Below are 14,677 nucleotides of genomic sequence, written 5' to 3' on the forward strand. Positions count from 1 at the left end.
CCTTGGAGAGAATATTTTTGAGTTAAATGTTGGGGTAAAGTAGACACAAACAAGTATTTCGGCTGAAAATAATCACTGCCCAGGTAGTTGACTCGTAGTTGTAATTAGCATTTTTAACACTTCGGGGTAAAGGTGCCCTGTGCCAAATGACTTGTATTTGAATTTGGCTTGAGCAGGCCAGGCCTGTCAGTCAGCCACGGGCGACTGACAGACTGCGCTGGGAGCGCCAGCGGTGCCTGCGGAGGGTCGGGGCTGCCCTGCTGCGCCTGGCAGCCCGTGTGGGTGTGTGCTCAAGCCGAGCACCGCCCCGGTGCGTCCCCGGCCTCCGCCTCCTCCGCTCATTCCTCAGCAGCCGCTGCCGCAGCCTGCTCCGGGGGCGGAAGTGTGGCTCCCCAGCGCACACACGCTCCAGCGGACGGGAGACAGCGCGGAGCCGGCTCGGGCTGCCGCATCCTCCGGGGACCCCGGGCTGCTTCCAGTCGGAGGCCGAGGACGAGGTTCTCTCGCCAGGAGGCGGCGCGGCTGTGCACCTCGGAGCCTCTCTGGCCACTTGTGGATTGTGACACAGCCCCTCGGAAGCTGCCCGAACCTCTGCTCTCCTTGCTGCAGCTTTGCGTGAGGTTTAGAGGAAAAGGAGGGGCTGATGCCTGGCATCTGAAGGCTCGGCGGAGGCCGGGGGTGCTGCGGGTACGTGCCCCCACACCGAATCACCCAGCAGTCCCAACCGCAGCTCCGACGGGGAAAGGTTCACCAGTAACACACTCAGCGATTGCCGGCGTTTTCCCGTGGCCACCCCGGGGGCGTGGATCCCGTACCTTCGCACCCCCAGCCCCCGCCTCGCAGAAGAAACCATCCTCTGCTCTGCATCAGAGCCCCCACCCTTTATGACAGGAGCCGCAGCAGCTCCGCCGGCCAGCGCAGCCAGACACTGCCGCCCCCTCCTGTCTGTTTTCCTTTTTTTTAATAGGATGTTTGGATCCAACACTTGAAAGGAAGTGAAAGTCATTTGAAACCCCTTCTACATCTTGCACGGAAATGATCACCTGTCAGAGCGCCTACCCTCCAGGATGAGGCAGCAACCGCTGCGCCTGGCATTCCCCGGGGAGCCTGCAGGCACCTATTGCCTCTCCTGAGGCCGAGGGATCGCCCGTGCTCCAGGGGAGGGCTTCCTCAAACTATCTGATGGCCGCTCTCGGAGGACTCATGCCCCGCCTGTAGAGCCGCCGAGGTTGGTCTCTGTATCTCCTGGCAACACCGCCTCTTTCTTACTGCTCATTTATTGGAGACCCAGATTTGCTTCCTCTCAGAGGAATTTGTACCTGCTATAAGTTTGCACCCCTGGGCTTGCGGATGAGGACATGGCAGACGGAGCTCGGTCCCGTTTTGGCAACCTGGGTCACCGCAGCCCGGCGTCAAGCCCAAAGCTTGGCAGAAGCAAAAATCGTACCCAGCAACAGCCACCGGCACCCCCGCCTCACCCTCCACAGGCCACCACCTCCTCCTCGCCGGTGGCCAAACACCAGCAACAGGTGCTTATCTGCCCAGGACACAGCTTCAAGAAAGTGACCCTGACCAAGCCGACATTCTGTCACCACTGCACGGACTTCATCTGGGGGCTGGCGGGCTACCAGTGCGAAGGTAAGGCATGCTGCTTCTTTATATGGTCTCGGCCGACCTGCCAGATGCTTATTACAGAAATGACCATGACAGGGGATGGCTCTCTTATCAGGTGGGCTCCGCAAAGGTGTAGTGGCCATGTTCGAATTAGGGAACATTTACAAGTTACCACAGATAAATCTGTGGTATTTGAAATGTAAAAGACTCTCTTTAAGCCTGGTCCCATGGCACGCCACCAGACCTTTTCACGTCATATATCGGTGGTGCCGGTGAACTTCCCATGAGACAGCTGAAAAAGTGCAAATTAATTGCACACTGCTCTACAGGGCTCCCAGTTACTCTACAGTTCCCATATTTCCAATTCAAAAGCCTGGTATGGTAATTGTAAAAAAAGTGTGACGTAAGCACGACCGTGAACCCGTGTTCATTATTGGAGACGTGGGATGTGAGCTAATGCTCGATCAAGTCGCAGGTTCGACCATTATATTGTCCGAACACCGATAAAGTCCGTTTAGCCGTCTTTGTCCTCATGCCAATTTGTTGATCGTGACAGTCTAAAGAGCTAAGCAAATTAGTGGCTTGCTCTGTGTGGTGTTAGGCCTGAACTTGTAAGACAGGTTAGGCCATTTGTGTAAAAACAAAGTGCCGTAGGACTAGAGTGAGTTTGGGCGAGTGTTGTAATGATGTGAGGACGATCACTGACATTTGTACATAAAACAATAATGGTCTTTCTTCAAATAGAAGTCAAATAGTTTCATAATGTTATGTGGTTTCACTGACACAGTTCTTTCTGTACCTTTCACTAGTTTTGGTATTTTCGATGTATGCCTATGATTTTCGTGCACAACTGCTTTCTGTGGTTCGCTGATATGTGAGAAATGTTTGTATATACAAGCACTGCTTTGCCTGTAAAAAGAGGCCAGACAAAGTGCAGTAGAGGTTGGCGTTGAGGTTATTGTGGACATCACACGATTTATTTGAGTCCCATGTATGTCAGGACTGTTATGACCTGTATGACTGGACTGTTATGAGCCACATACCTTTTATACACAATTATATATAATCTTTTTAAACTTCATACATAAACATGTTTTTTATGTTGATTGTTGGAAATGGGCCTTTCTAGGGTGGTTTCCCTCAACTTTTTACCGCCTGGTTTTCTGCTGATCTATCTGCTAGCCTTAGGACTTTGAGCACTGTTGACACTGCCATTCAGAGCCAAAGCGCTGTACTTGTCATATACATACTGATGATTGGCATATACATAAATGGTTGATTTGAGTTAGATGTAAGTCCCTCGTCAACAGGTAAGACGATACCTATGGCATGTAACTCAAGTGCTCCTCCGGGGGCCTGCACCATTGGTTGTGCCACCCACAGAGGTAGCTATTCAAATGTGCCACATTTTTGCCATGACGGGTCCTGTGTGTACAGGTTACTGTTACTTGGCTTGGCATTTAAAAAGCTACATGCCAAGGTTTTGCATGTCTCTTGCTATATCGGAGTACTCCCCGTGGACAGGGTGCGGTTTTGGGAAGAGTTAGGGCATGTGTGCCGGGGGGCTACATGCACTAGTGGTGAATGCCACCGGATGGTGTGTGCAGTTCGATAAGGCCTGCTTGTCGCATTGGATTGTCATGAGGGATTTGTGGGAAGTCTGTTTAGCTGTATGTCCTACAGACAGAAGAGTGGCAGCATAGTGTTTGATATTGATGAGTTGGTTATGGTGCGTCCTCTCTGGTCGTGGGACTGGATTTGAGATTACTACGTTGGAAATACCACTTTGGGAAAGTGGGCATTTTTGTGCTTGTGGCTTTCTGCACTTGTCAGTCTTTGTCTCCAATCTGACTGCTGAGGGGACAGCTAATTCTGTGTGTTCCTGATCAGTCAACCACAAATTAGAGGCTCAAGGGAAACTGCAGACCTCTGACTCTGTGGGCCTTCATGGGACGGATAAGTGGGGGTGGAATTGAAACCTGCATTTCAAGGGCAGGGTCTTGGCCCCACTAAAGAAATTGATGAGAGGGCCCATGCATTTCAATGGTGGCCTTATGAACTGATCTCCTCTTCAAAGGCCATTGTGGGTATAACTACTGGGAGTCTTCCCTTTCAGGAGTTAGAGACGCTTGAGGGTTTAGAACTATACTACGCTGGGACATCAACAAAAGGAACTGCAACTGAATTATCTGCAGACTTGTGGTAGCCTGGGGAATGTCACTTGGTGGATTTAGCCTGAATGTTGCTGGCCTGCAGCTGATGACCACCTGTCCTGGCCTGGGTCCCTAAGCACTCTCCAAGGATGGGTTGGCTAGCCTCCTGTCCACGAGATCACTGGGACAAAAAAGATCTCCTTGTTTCTGCAAGACCGTAAGGACTGCAGGGTGCAGTGGAAACGGATAGAAGTGATTGTCGGTTGGGACAAGAACTATCCCGACATATGCCGTAATCACACTCTGCAGAGAAGTGTGCTTGTAAATATTAGTAGCCCACCTGGCGTGCCGGAAAATGAGAAGTTTAAGGAGTGTGAGGGAAGTTTGCTGATTCCGAGGGACCTGTGCTTGCAAGCAGAAAGTTGTGCTAGCTTACACTCCATAGCATGTGGTGTCAGTGGGGTGTTGGGGGAAGTTGCCAAATCAGCGGTACTGAGCTAGCTGCCAAGACTGTCTCGCCCTCCAGATCAGGAGGAGGTCAGTGCCTGACATTCCGGCCTCAGTCCTAGGTCGCTGACTTGGTTATAACTGTGAAGTATACCCTAAGTGTACGTTGTGTTGATTTCAATGTGCATGTAATACAAAGACCAGTGGTTTATACATAGATTGTGGAGTCTCGTTCTGTAGTGTACCCAATGTGCTGCAAGGGTCATGTTGTGCCAACACTTTACATTTTGACTCTTGTAATCCAAGACAAACTTTAATTGACCTGTAATAAGACAGCTTCACTTTATTTCACACCACACACAAAACTGTATGATAATGATGTGTGTAAGTAATTTGATTGTTTTGAAGATCCATTGACTCAATCAAAACTCTATTGTTAATAATACCTCATGCAAAGTCATGGGAGGGTGATTCTTGCCCGCCTTGAGCTCTGGGCTAATGAGGCCGGCCTAATATCCCGCTCACAATACGGCTTTAGAAAAGGTATGGGTACGAACGAACAATGCCTCAACCTGTCCCTAGTTATGGGTAAGTACATGAAGGCCAAAAGAGGATCGATCCACTTGGCCTTCATGGACTTATCCAGTACATTTGACACAGTTAACAGGGGGAAGCTGTGGTTATTCATGGAAAAGATGGGTTTTGAGGAGGCACTTATTAACCTTTTACGTAGGATGCATTTATCTACTTCAGTTTCTATACGCTATGGATCGGGTGGAGAAAAATCCAGATCCATTGCATCCACAGAGGGTGTAAGACAGGGATGCATTTTGGCCCCCTTTTTATTCCTTTTATATACGAACGGGGTGGGGAACTTTTTAATAGAGCAGCATTTGGATTATCCGACTGTAGGAGGTAACGTGGTTCCCTTGTTATCTTACGCGGATGACACCGTACTGCTGACGTTAACGGCTAATAGCCTCCAAAAAGCCCTGATCGCATTTACTGATTTTATGACGGATTTGCATCTCAAGGTTAATTTTAATAAGTCTTTTATTATGGTCTGTTGTCCTAAAAACACAAAAACAAGAACATCTGTGGTAAATGGTAGAACAATTGAAAAGGTCCCATCTTTTACATATTTAGGGAATGTTTTTAATAATAAATCACATTTGGACAATACGATTGCAACTAGGGCCCAACAAACAAGTAGAACTATAGAGGGCCTGTTTCACTTTGCGTGCAAATTTGGTCATATGCCAATGTCCGAAATACTTGTCTTATATAAATCAAAATGGCGGTCAATTACAACTTATGGGGCGGGAGTTTGGGGAAGTCAAAACCAATCAATTACAAATTTTGGAAAACAAATTTACAAAAAGATTGCTGATGGTTCCCATTAGCTCTGCCTCCAAATTTTGTCATTCGGAGCCTGGATTGGATTTGCTTGAAGATAGATTTAAACTAACACCCTTGATTCTATGGGAAAAAGTGTGGTCATCGGAAGAACTATCATTTAGCAGAGCAATCAGAAGGGATTTTTAAGTTTAGGAAATGCATCGTCTATTCCCTGGCTTTGTTATGTTAAAAATGCCCTAAGCAAGATTGGCTTAGGAAATTATTTTGAAAATCCTGATGGCATACTAACTAACAATAAAATAATGATTAAAAATGCCTATTATTACGAGTTAGTTTCATCTAACCTGGTTGAAAAGTTGATAAATTAATAAATTCTGCCACAGCACTATCTACCTACAACAGCATTGTATTTTTAAGATATTGTTTTTTTTTATATGTTTGCAAAATAACATCATGTATTATGTATGTGTACTATGTTTTTAATGAAATGAATGATTTGATGAATGAAATATCTTTATAGTTTTTATTATTATTTGCTTTTGACCTTTTTTAGTTATTTATATGTATAACAGACCCCCCAGGATATAGAGGCATGGATTAGGAAATTTAGCGGCACAAATATGGAAATGTAGCTGCAATTTTGCGGCATTTTATTTGGCAGTTTTTCCTACAACAAACACATTTATCTTAGTGGTCACTTTTGTAAAAATCGCTGCATTTTTACAAAAGTGACGATTTCGCTGCAAACCGCGAAATCCTGGAGGGTCTGATTTCTGGAGAAGTTACTGGAGTCATGCCAGGTGAGCGTTTTTTTTCCTCACAGAAGAATGTTTTCCACATGGAGAAAAAAGTTAAAAAGTCCAATTAATCGGAAGGCATTTTCACAAGCACGATTTTTCACTACATATATGTAGACATAACTGCTTTTGCATGGGCATAATTGGGAATACACCACACTTTTCCATCAGTTCTCTTGGAAAAGTCAGCAAATTCTAAAAAAATAATAAATCTTTACCCGCAGATTAAATCTAGATGGACCCAGATGTATTATTTAAAGAAAAAGAAACAACCATGTTCATGGAAAGGGTCCAAAGTCACAGGCAGCACGGATGCAGCAATGGGCATCTGGATTTCGCTGGCACTTTTGTACAAATCGCGTCATTTTAACAAAAGTGCTGATTTCGCAGGCACTTTTGTAAAAATCGTGGCATTTTTACAAAAGTGCCGATTTTGCGGCAAAGTGCGAAATCTCGAATCCTGGAGGGTCTGTATAATTAGCCTAAGATTGACTAATTTGACACTGTTTTGATATAGATTTTATATGTAATTGATTGTCTAGGAATTTACTCCACACAGGAAGTAAAAAAAAACAGCCAATTACAAATTTTGGAAAACAAATTTACAAAAAGATTGCTGATGGTTCGCATAAGCTCTCCCTCCAAATTTTGTCATTCAGAGCTGGGATTGGATTTGCTTGAAGATAGAATTAAACTGCAGGGGTGTGGAATTTAATAAAATATCTACTTGTCCATGGGGCAGGCTACTTAATAAATCGACTTGTACTGTAACAAAATCCACCTGTCCCCTTTTGTGCCATGTAGTCCAGAAAGCAAATTACGCAGCAATCTCATTATATAAGAGTTCTGATATAGCCTCTGATTATGCCAGAGTTCATACCATAGTAGTGTTTGAATACTAGCAATTCCCTTATGCTGCTATGTTTCTGCAGGTCTACATACTGGGGCTGAAGGTAGTGGTAAGCAATAGTTCCAGGGTTGGAATGCCCTTTTTAGTCTGTGCAAACCTACTAACGTGCATGTTTTAAGGGCTTTCACCAATTCTTCTCTAATCATTTCCTATACTGAGAACGGTTGGAAATTTACTACTGACAGTGGCAGACTTAAAACTTCTTCCAGGGTTGGGAAAAAAGTGGTTAGAGGAAAAGTGAACTTGAAAACATTCAGATTTTCACATAAGCAAATCTACACCTGCATATTTGCACATGCTAAAATACAGTTCACAAATATTTACTGGGAGTACTATTTCTTGGCCTACTTCTGTAATTTCTTGTGAATTCATGGAAACTGTACATATGCACTTAATGCAAGGATGTATACCATGGATGCACTTTTGAGACTTTCTTTAATAAATGTTGTGCTGTGCTAAATTTTATTAGAACTGTTTTGCGAATCAGGAAAAGATATGCAAACTGGGAAATAGGGCCTTATGCAATTTTTATTAACTATTTATTATTACACCCTTGGATTGATACAAAGAAAATGGTAGCTTATGGAAAATCCTGCGATGAAATGTTATATGTTGTTTTGGAGATATTTAGTATGTGTAAAATGTAATATGGATTAACTTTAACTATGGTTTTATTATTGTAACTGTGTACTTTAATGATTCACGAGAATTGAATAAAGTTTTTCAAACCAAGAGCTTGTTATTGTTTTAAATTAAAAGAGCCAATCCCGAGAATAACAATGACCCTGCTCAAAGTGGTTGCATTCATATCTGAGTATTAGATTCAGGCAGGGCTTTAAGTGGGCTGGGTCTCACTAGTGCTGAGCACTGGCAGTTTTTTCAACTGAGTCTCGATCGGGCTCTGTTTTGTGCCCTGGTACAGGCAGTCTGTTTTTTCTCGGGCTGCAGTTGAAGGACTGGACTTTTAACAGTACCAGCGGTGCCAGGGAACAACACCTATAACCTTCATGGGATACCTGTTTCGGCGCACAAACTACAGAGACACGGGACACTTCCTTCGGCGTCAAAGATTCAAGGTTTATTTACTGCAGGGAACACAGAAGTCACAACAAGTACAACACGTGCAACTTGGGGAGACTGCTTCAAATTGGTTCTGTGGAGCGCTCCTTTTATACAGAATTTACTCATAGGACAACATGGTACACAAAAGTTTACAACCTGGTTCCCATAATTATCCCTCAGAGGGGTCGCTTTGGTCACTTTAGTACACATAAGGTCCGGAACATAAGTGCGGAAACATTTGGCGGTTCCCAACTGTAAAAACCCATCTTCCCAACATTAGTGAATTCCAATCGGCAGTAAAACAGATCGAAATAGGGACAAAGACAGGTGCAGAGGAAGATGGAGACAGTGGGGAGATCGAAAAGGGTGTAAAAGGGGAGGTATCGGGAAACATGAGATACAGGCATCAAAGGGACGTGCCTAATGAGATGCACGGCTGAGACAATAAACCGGCACGGCAAGATGAGCCTCAAGCGGGGCCATCTGCCTTACAGTATCATCCCCCTCATCGTAAAAGATATTTACAAAGAACATGTGTCTTCCACAAATATCTTGAGAGTCCCAGGGTAACGAAGCGGACAGTGTCCGTTCGCTGGCTACTTGAGGGCAAGAGACAAAATGGATGCCGTATCTAAGATGGAACCCGTGGGTACAGATGAAAAACCCACATATTAAACGAACGGTTTAAGTTAGCACAGCGAAACTGCGCACACTTACTAAACTCGTCATTTGCGGTTCTTAGATACCAGACTCGACCATATTCGTGCGAGTCGAAAACATCACTTACAATTGTCACGGAACCTCAGACGCTCCTTTTGCCCTCATGTAGGCAAGTACTAGTCGGAATCATATTCGATATTCATCAGACCCTCGAGATGTTGCTGTAGCATAGCTCTGTCCAATCGAGACCCCTTGGTAACAGGTGGCTGTCTCATACACGTTGTAGCACAGAGGCCACATAAGGCAGGACCACACTGCACGCAAAGGCAACACGTGAACAGGAACGCTACAACAACTCCAATGATCATCAGAATCTTCCAACCCCAAGTCGACATCAGGCCCCAAATCCATCCAAGTAGCGTCCAATCCCCTACATCCACGTGTATGGATTCGGAGATCTTATGCAACTTCGAGATGGCTTGATAGACAGTCGGAGCGTTATCAGGAATGAAAATACAGCAGCTCGAATGGATCACCTTACATACCCCACCTCGATCTGCTAAGATCACGTCTAAAACCATACGGTTTTGTAACGTCATAAGTCTATCCGCCTGAAGTTCTGTGGTGATATTACCAAGGGCACTGGCAGTAATATTAGCTGTCGATTCTACCACTCGAGTCAACTGTCTCAGGTTCCTACTATTAACCATAGGTCCCCAAAATGGGAGGAAACCCTTGAAAAAGTCTCCTGCCTCTTGACCGGCAGTATCCTCTTCGCTAATTACGCCTCTCACAACTCTAGTTTTGTGATAATCTGCATCTACAGTAAACGTCGGAGGCAACAAGTTTGCGATAAAACATGAGCCCATGAAGTCAGAGGGCAACCATGCATACGCACGATCATGACAAATAAAGTATGTACCCTTGGCAGCCAAAAACACAGGGGACGAGACCATTGGCAAAATATAATTTTCAGTGCAAGCACTCTCTCCAAGTCGGGCTTTCGATCTACGGCCGCGACCTATTAAACAAAAATTGCCAATGTGGGGTACGACCCATATCGGAGGCGAGCTTTTAAGCTGTTTTTCACCAGTGAACACACTATATTCGCCTCTACTTAGGACCCTATAGGCTTGTACCTCTTCTTCAGGGATAAGCGAGGGATCATAGATATCACTATCTAAATCCTCTATTGCTATAGACAAAGATTTTTGGTACGAGGTAGGACCAGAGTAGGGGGAACGTGGTTCTCGAATGGGGTGGAAACCCAGTGCGCTTCGAAACATTGTTTGAAATGCTCGAGCAGACCCTTGGGAGCTATACGGTAACACCAGATATGGAATTCCCTTATCCGTAGTATGCGGCATCAACCCACACACCCAACAATTAGTAGTGTTAACCACTAACTGATGCTGATGAAGGAGCTGAATAAAGGAATTGTTGCGGAATTCTGCACGTCTAGCCTGCTCGTGTTCAGGTAAAATGTGAAAAGAATGAGGAGAAACAGTGGAGATGAGTTTAAGGTCAGGGGTAGGAGTAGGTATGGTAGAAGGCAAGAAGTAAGACATCGTGTAATATACTCCACCCGCCAATAACGCAGAAACAGTCACAAACAGTATGAACATTTGGAACATTTGGAACACAAAACATTTGGTACGACTGAGTTGCTGCAGCTTGAATCTTTGTGCTTGAGCTCTTTCCAAGTCCATCAGCTTCGAAAATGCCATTCCCTATGACCGTCCGCAACGTTTCTTGACGCACTTCGTTCTGTGTAGCAATAGTCAATTCCTAGGAGTTCCCAGGAACCGACGGTCTTTAACCTAGCGTCAAGACCTACTAACCAGAAGGAAGTACGCGCGCGGCCCTACGGCCTTTATTTCACAAATATATATATATGCGAAATCAATGTCTCTCAGCTGTGGAAACAAAAAGTGTAAGGAACGAAGCTCAATGAATATGTACCAAATAATTACAATAGTATGAGTGTTCAAACTGATCATGGAAAACGGGATAATGCACTTGTCAAGGGACAGAACGGGGTTTTTTATTAGTCTTTAGTGCTGGATCGCAAAAAATATCGGGTTTTCCCAGGACGTGTCTGTTCGTTAAACAAAAGATCCGTTGAAAGGACAACGCCCTGTTGATCAGCTGAATGTTCTGGTCTTGAGTCTTCTGATGACAAGTGTTCAACAATGCCTTTTTGCTGCACTGAGGATTCTCCGACAGGTTGTGCGTCGCTGAAAGGTACAAACGTCGGCAATCCTTCGGTTTCAGTTGATGCAATGCCTTTCCTCACCCACGAGTCTGCTGGCAACGGGATGGGGACTTTCTTGGTATGGGTGGCATGCACCCAATTCTTCCGCCCCTCAAGACGAACTGCAGTTCTCGTGGCAAGGAGGACCTGATAGGGTCCAGTGAACCTGGGATCCAAATTGTTCTTGCGCGAAAAATTTCGCGTTACCACCCAATCTCCGGGCTGGAGCTGGTGGCCTGGACCCTCCGTCTGTGTCGGCAATGCTTCGTGAACCTGTTGGTGAATTAACCTCAGTTTAGCAGTCAAGTCATGAAGATAATCGATCAACATTGGATACTCAAGATCACAAAAAGCACCCGGTCTAGGGACCCCCCAAACATTGGCAGGACGACCGAACACTATTTCATAGGGACTGAGCCCTACTCGGGAGTGTACAGTTGCCCTTGTTGACAGCAATGCTAAGGGTAAAGCGTCAGGCCACGAAAGACCTGTCATAGCCTGAATCTTTGCTAGTTTTAGTTTAAGGGTGCCATTGTACTTTTCAACCAAACCAGCTGACTGAGGATGATTGGCACTATTGAATTTCTGATTAATTCCAAGGCCCTTGCACACACTCTTCATCACACTCCCCACAAACTCACTTCCGTTATCTGACCACACAATTCTAGGCATTCCATACCGAGGAAAGTATTCCTTCAGTAGGATTTTCGCAGTGGACAAAGCAGTATTGTCTTTGAGAGGATAGGCCTCAATCCATCGGGAGAATGCGCAAACAACAACTAAAACGTATTTCAGGTTATTGCATCGCTCCATATGGATGAAGTCCAATTGGATCACCTCAAAGGGACATGAAGGGGGAGCAAAACTACCAGAAGGAGTTGGGGTTCCCTTACCAGGATTGTACAACATACATATCATACAATTCTTAACCAAGCGTTCAGCACATTTCGTAATACCATCATTCTTCCACACAGGAAACAGCAATTTACAGATACCTTTCGCGCTAATATGTGCTAACCCATGTGCCATAGTCACAACAGCCAGCACATACGCATCAGGCAACATCCATCTTTTCTGTTCCGATAAGTCAATCCAACAACCATTCGCATCCAACTTTCCCGTACTTTCTTTCCACTTCGTCTTTTCAGTCTCGGTGGCCTCATTCTGAATTGCTTTCACACTCTCGATAGTGTTTTCACACATACTTGATTCTGCAGGCCACCTAACCGAACTCGTCACATACATTCGAGTGCTAAGGTTCCGGGCAGTCTCCTTAGCAGTCTCATCCGCAAACGCATTACCACGACCAACATCATCCGTCACCTTACGATGCGCACTACATTTAACAATCGCCACTTGCTTAGGCAACGTAAGTGCATCCAAAAGATCATTCACAAGCTGGCCATGCTGAATCTTCGTACCATGTGACGTAAGGAATCCTCTCTCTCTCCACAGTCGTCCAAAACTATGTGCCACACCAAACGCGTATTGACTATCTGTAAACACATTCACCCGTTTATCTTTAGACAACACACACGCTCTCGTCAAAGCAATTAACTCAGCAGCCTGAGCCGAATTCTGACTTAACCTTGCGTTTTCCACAATCGTTCTCAATGTAACTACAGCATACGCAGTTGTCACATCACCGTTCGGCAACTTGAAACAAGAACCATCCACATACAAAGTACCATCGGGGTCTGTCAATGGAGTATCTTTTAGGTCAATGCGACCCTTAGTTTCCTCTTCAGTTTTGAGATAGCAGTCATGTACTGCTTCATCACTTGATTCTGTGTCGATCTGCAGCAATGTTGCTGGATTCAACACATTACATCGTTTTATCCGTATGTGACTGGCCAGCAACGTCAACTCATATCCAGACAATCTTGCACTTGTCAGATGTTGAGTTTTCGTTCGGTTCAATAGAGTGTCGACTGCATGCGGAACCATTACCGTGAGCATATTATCCATGACTAGACCTGCGGACTGTCGAATGGACGCCGCAGCTGCCGCTGTTGCCCTTAAACAACTTGGCAGAGCTCTTGCTACTGGGTCTAAAGTCGAAGAAAAATAGGCACATGGGCGTTGCTTACCACCAAAAGGTTGTGTTAAAACACTCAACGCGCAACCATCCCTCTCGTGAACGTATAGTGTAAACGGCTTACTGTAGTCAGGGGTACCCAACACAGGAGCCGAACACAACGCATCACGTAATTCCGAAAAACTTTTCTGACATTCTTCAGACCAAGGTACTGGGGATGAAACATCCTTGCACGTAAGGGCTATCAATGGTTTCGCCAACAATGACAAATTTGGAATCCATTGTCTGCAGTAGGACGTAATACCTAAAAAGGCGCGAACATCTCTCTGAGTTTTTGGCACAGTCATTCGGGAAATCGCTGCAATTCTTTCTGGGGTCAACCTTCTCCCTTCTTTTGACAATAAGTGACCTAGATAGGTAACTTCTTGACAACAATACTGTAGCTTTGAAGGTGACACCTTGTGGCGTAAATCATGTAGATAGCGTAACAGTGATACTGTAGCCGTTTTGCAAATAGATTCTGTATCAGCTGCCACTAAAAGATCATCCACGTATTGAATCAGAGCTGCACCCGTTGGTAATACAAAGGCATCAAGTTGACCTTTAAGTGCTTGGCTGTAGATTGACGGACTCTCACAGTAGCCCTGTGGAGCGCGTTTTAGCCTAAAACTGCGACCACCTAATGAAAATCCGAATAGGTCTCTGCTTTCCTCTGCAATTGGGATGCTAAAGAAAGCATTCTTTAAATCGATCACTGTGAACCAGGAGGCAGTTGCCGGTATCATTGTTAGTAAGGCCGTAATGTCGGGAACCACAGGAAATTGCGGAACTACTATTTTGTTTACCTCTCTCAAATCTATAACAAAGCGATACACAGGAGGTTTAGTTGGGTCAGTTCGTTTCAGAATCGGCAATACAGGGCTATTGCACACGTTTCCACGAGTTTCTTCAACAACACCTTTTCCAATGAGATCATGAACGATTGCTAACAGCGCTCGTTCGCCCTCAAGAGAAATACGATATTGAGGTGAACGCGGTAATCGCGCATTTGGTTTCAATTGAATCACATAGGGTGGAATGTCTAACAGGCCCACGTCATTGGGACCTGTGGCCCATAGAGACGCAGGGAGGGAACTCAATTCCGGTGGGAATTTATCGACTGACAAATACATGGGAGAGATCACTCTCCGTCCTAATGTAAGCTCCACTCCTTCGGGGGAACAATACAATGTTGCATATAATCGTTTCAACAAATCCAGGCCCAAAAGATTTTCACCACAGCCTGTAGATAGAATCAGTGGAGCCGTTAGCTCACGAGGTCCAATCATAAGAGGCAAAGGGTTAGAGACTGGGTTACTAACAGGGGCGCCAGAGAATCCAACG

The 14,677-nt window shown here is 45.2% G+C and overlaps 1 protein-coding gene across 1 annotated transcript in view; it reads left to right on the plus strand.

Moving 5' to 3' along the window:
* Positions 1–340: 340 nt before the first annotated feature.
* DGKQ (diacylglycerol kinase theta) overlaps positions 341–14,677 on the plus strand; it is a 1,501,752-nt gene continuing 1,487,415 nt past the window's right edge. Inside the window, exon 1 of the mRNA XM_078676348.1 lies at positions 341–1,638. Within this exon, the coding sequence (XP_078532474.1) occupies positions 1,359–1,638 (280 nt within the window). The 5' untranslated portion in view covers positions 341–1,358. The remainder of the gene's footprint in view (positions 1,639–14,677) is intronic.

The sequence above is a fragment of the Lissotriton helveticus genome, chromosome 2_1 (assembly GCF_964261635.1).
Source record: "Lissotriton helveticus chromosome 2_1, aLisHel1.1, whole genome shotgun sequence".
NCBI lineage: Eukaryota > Metazoa > Chordata > Amphibia > Caudata > Salamandridae > Lissotriton > Lissotriton helveticus.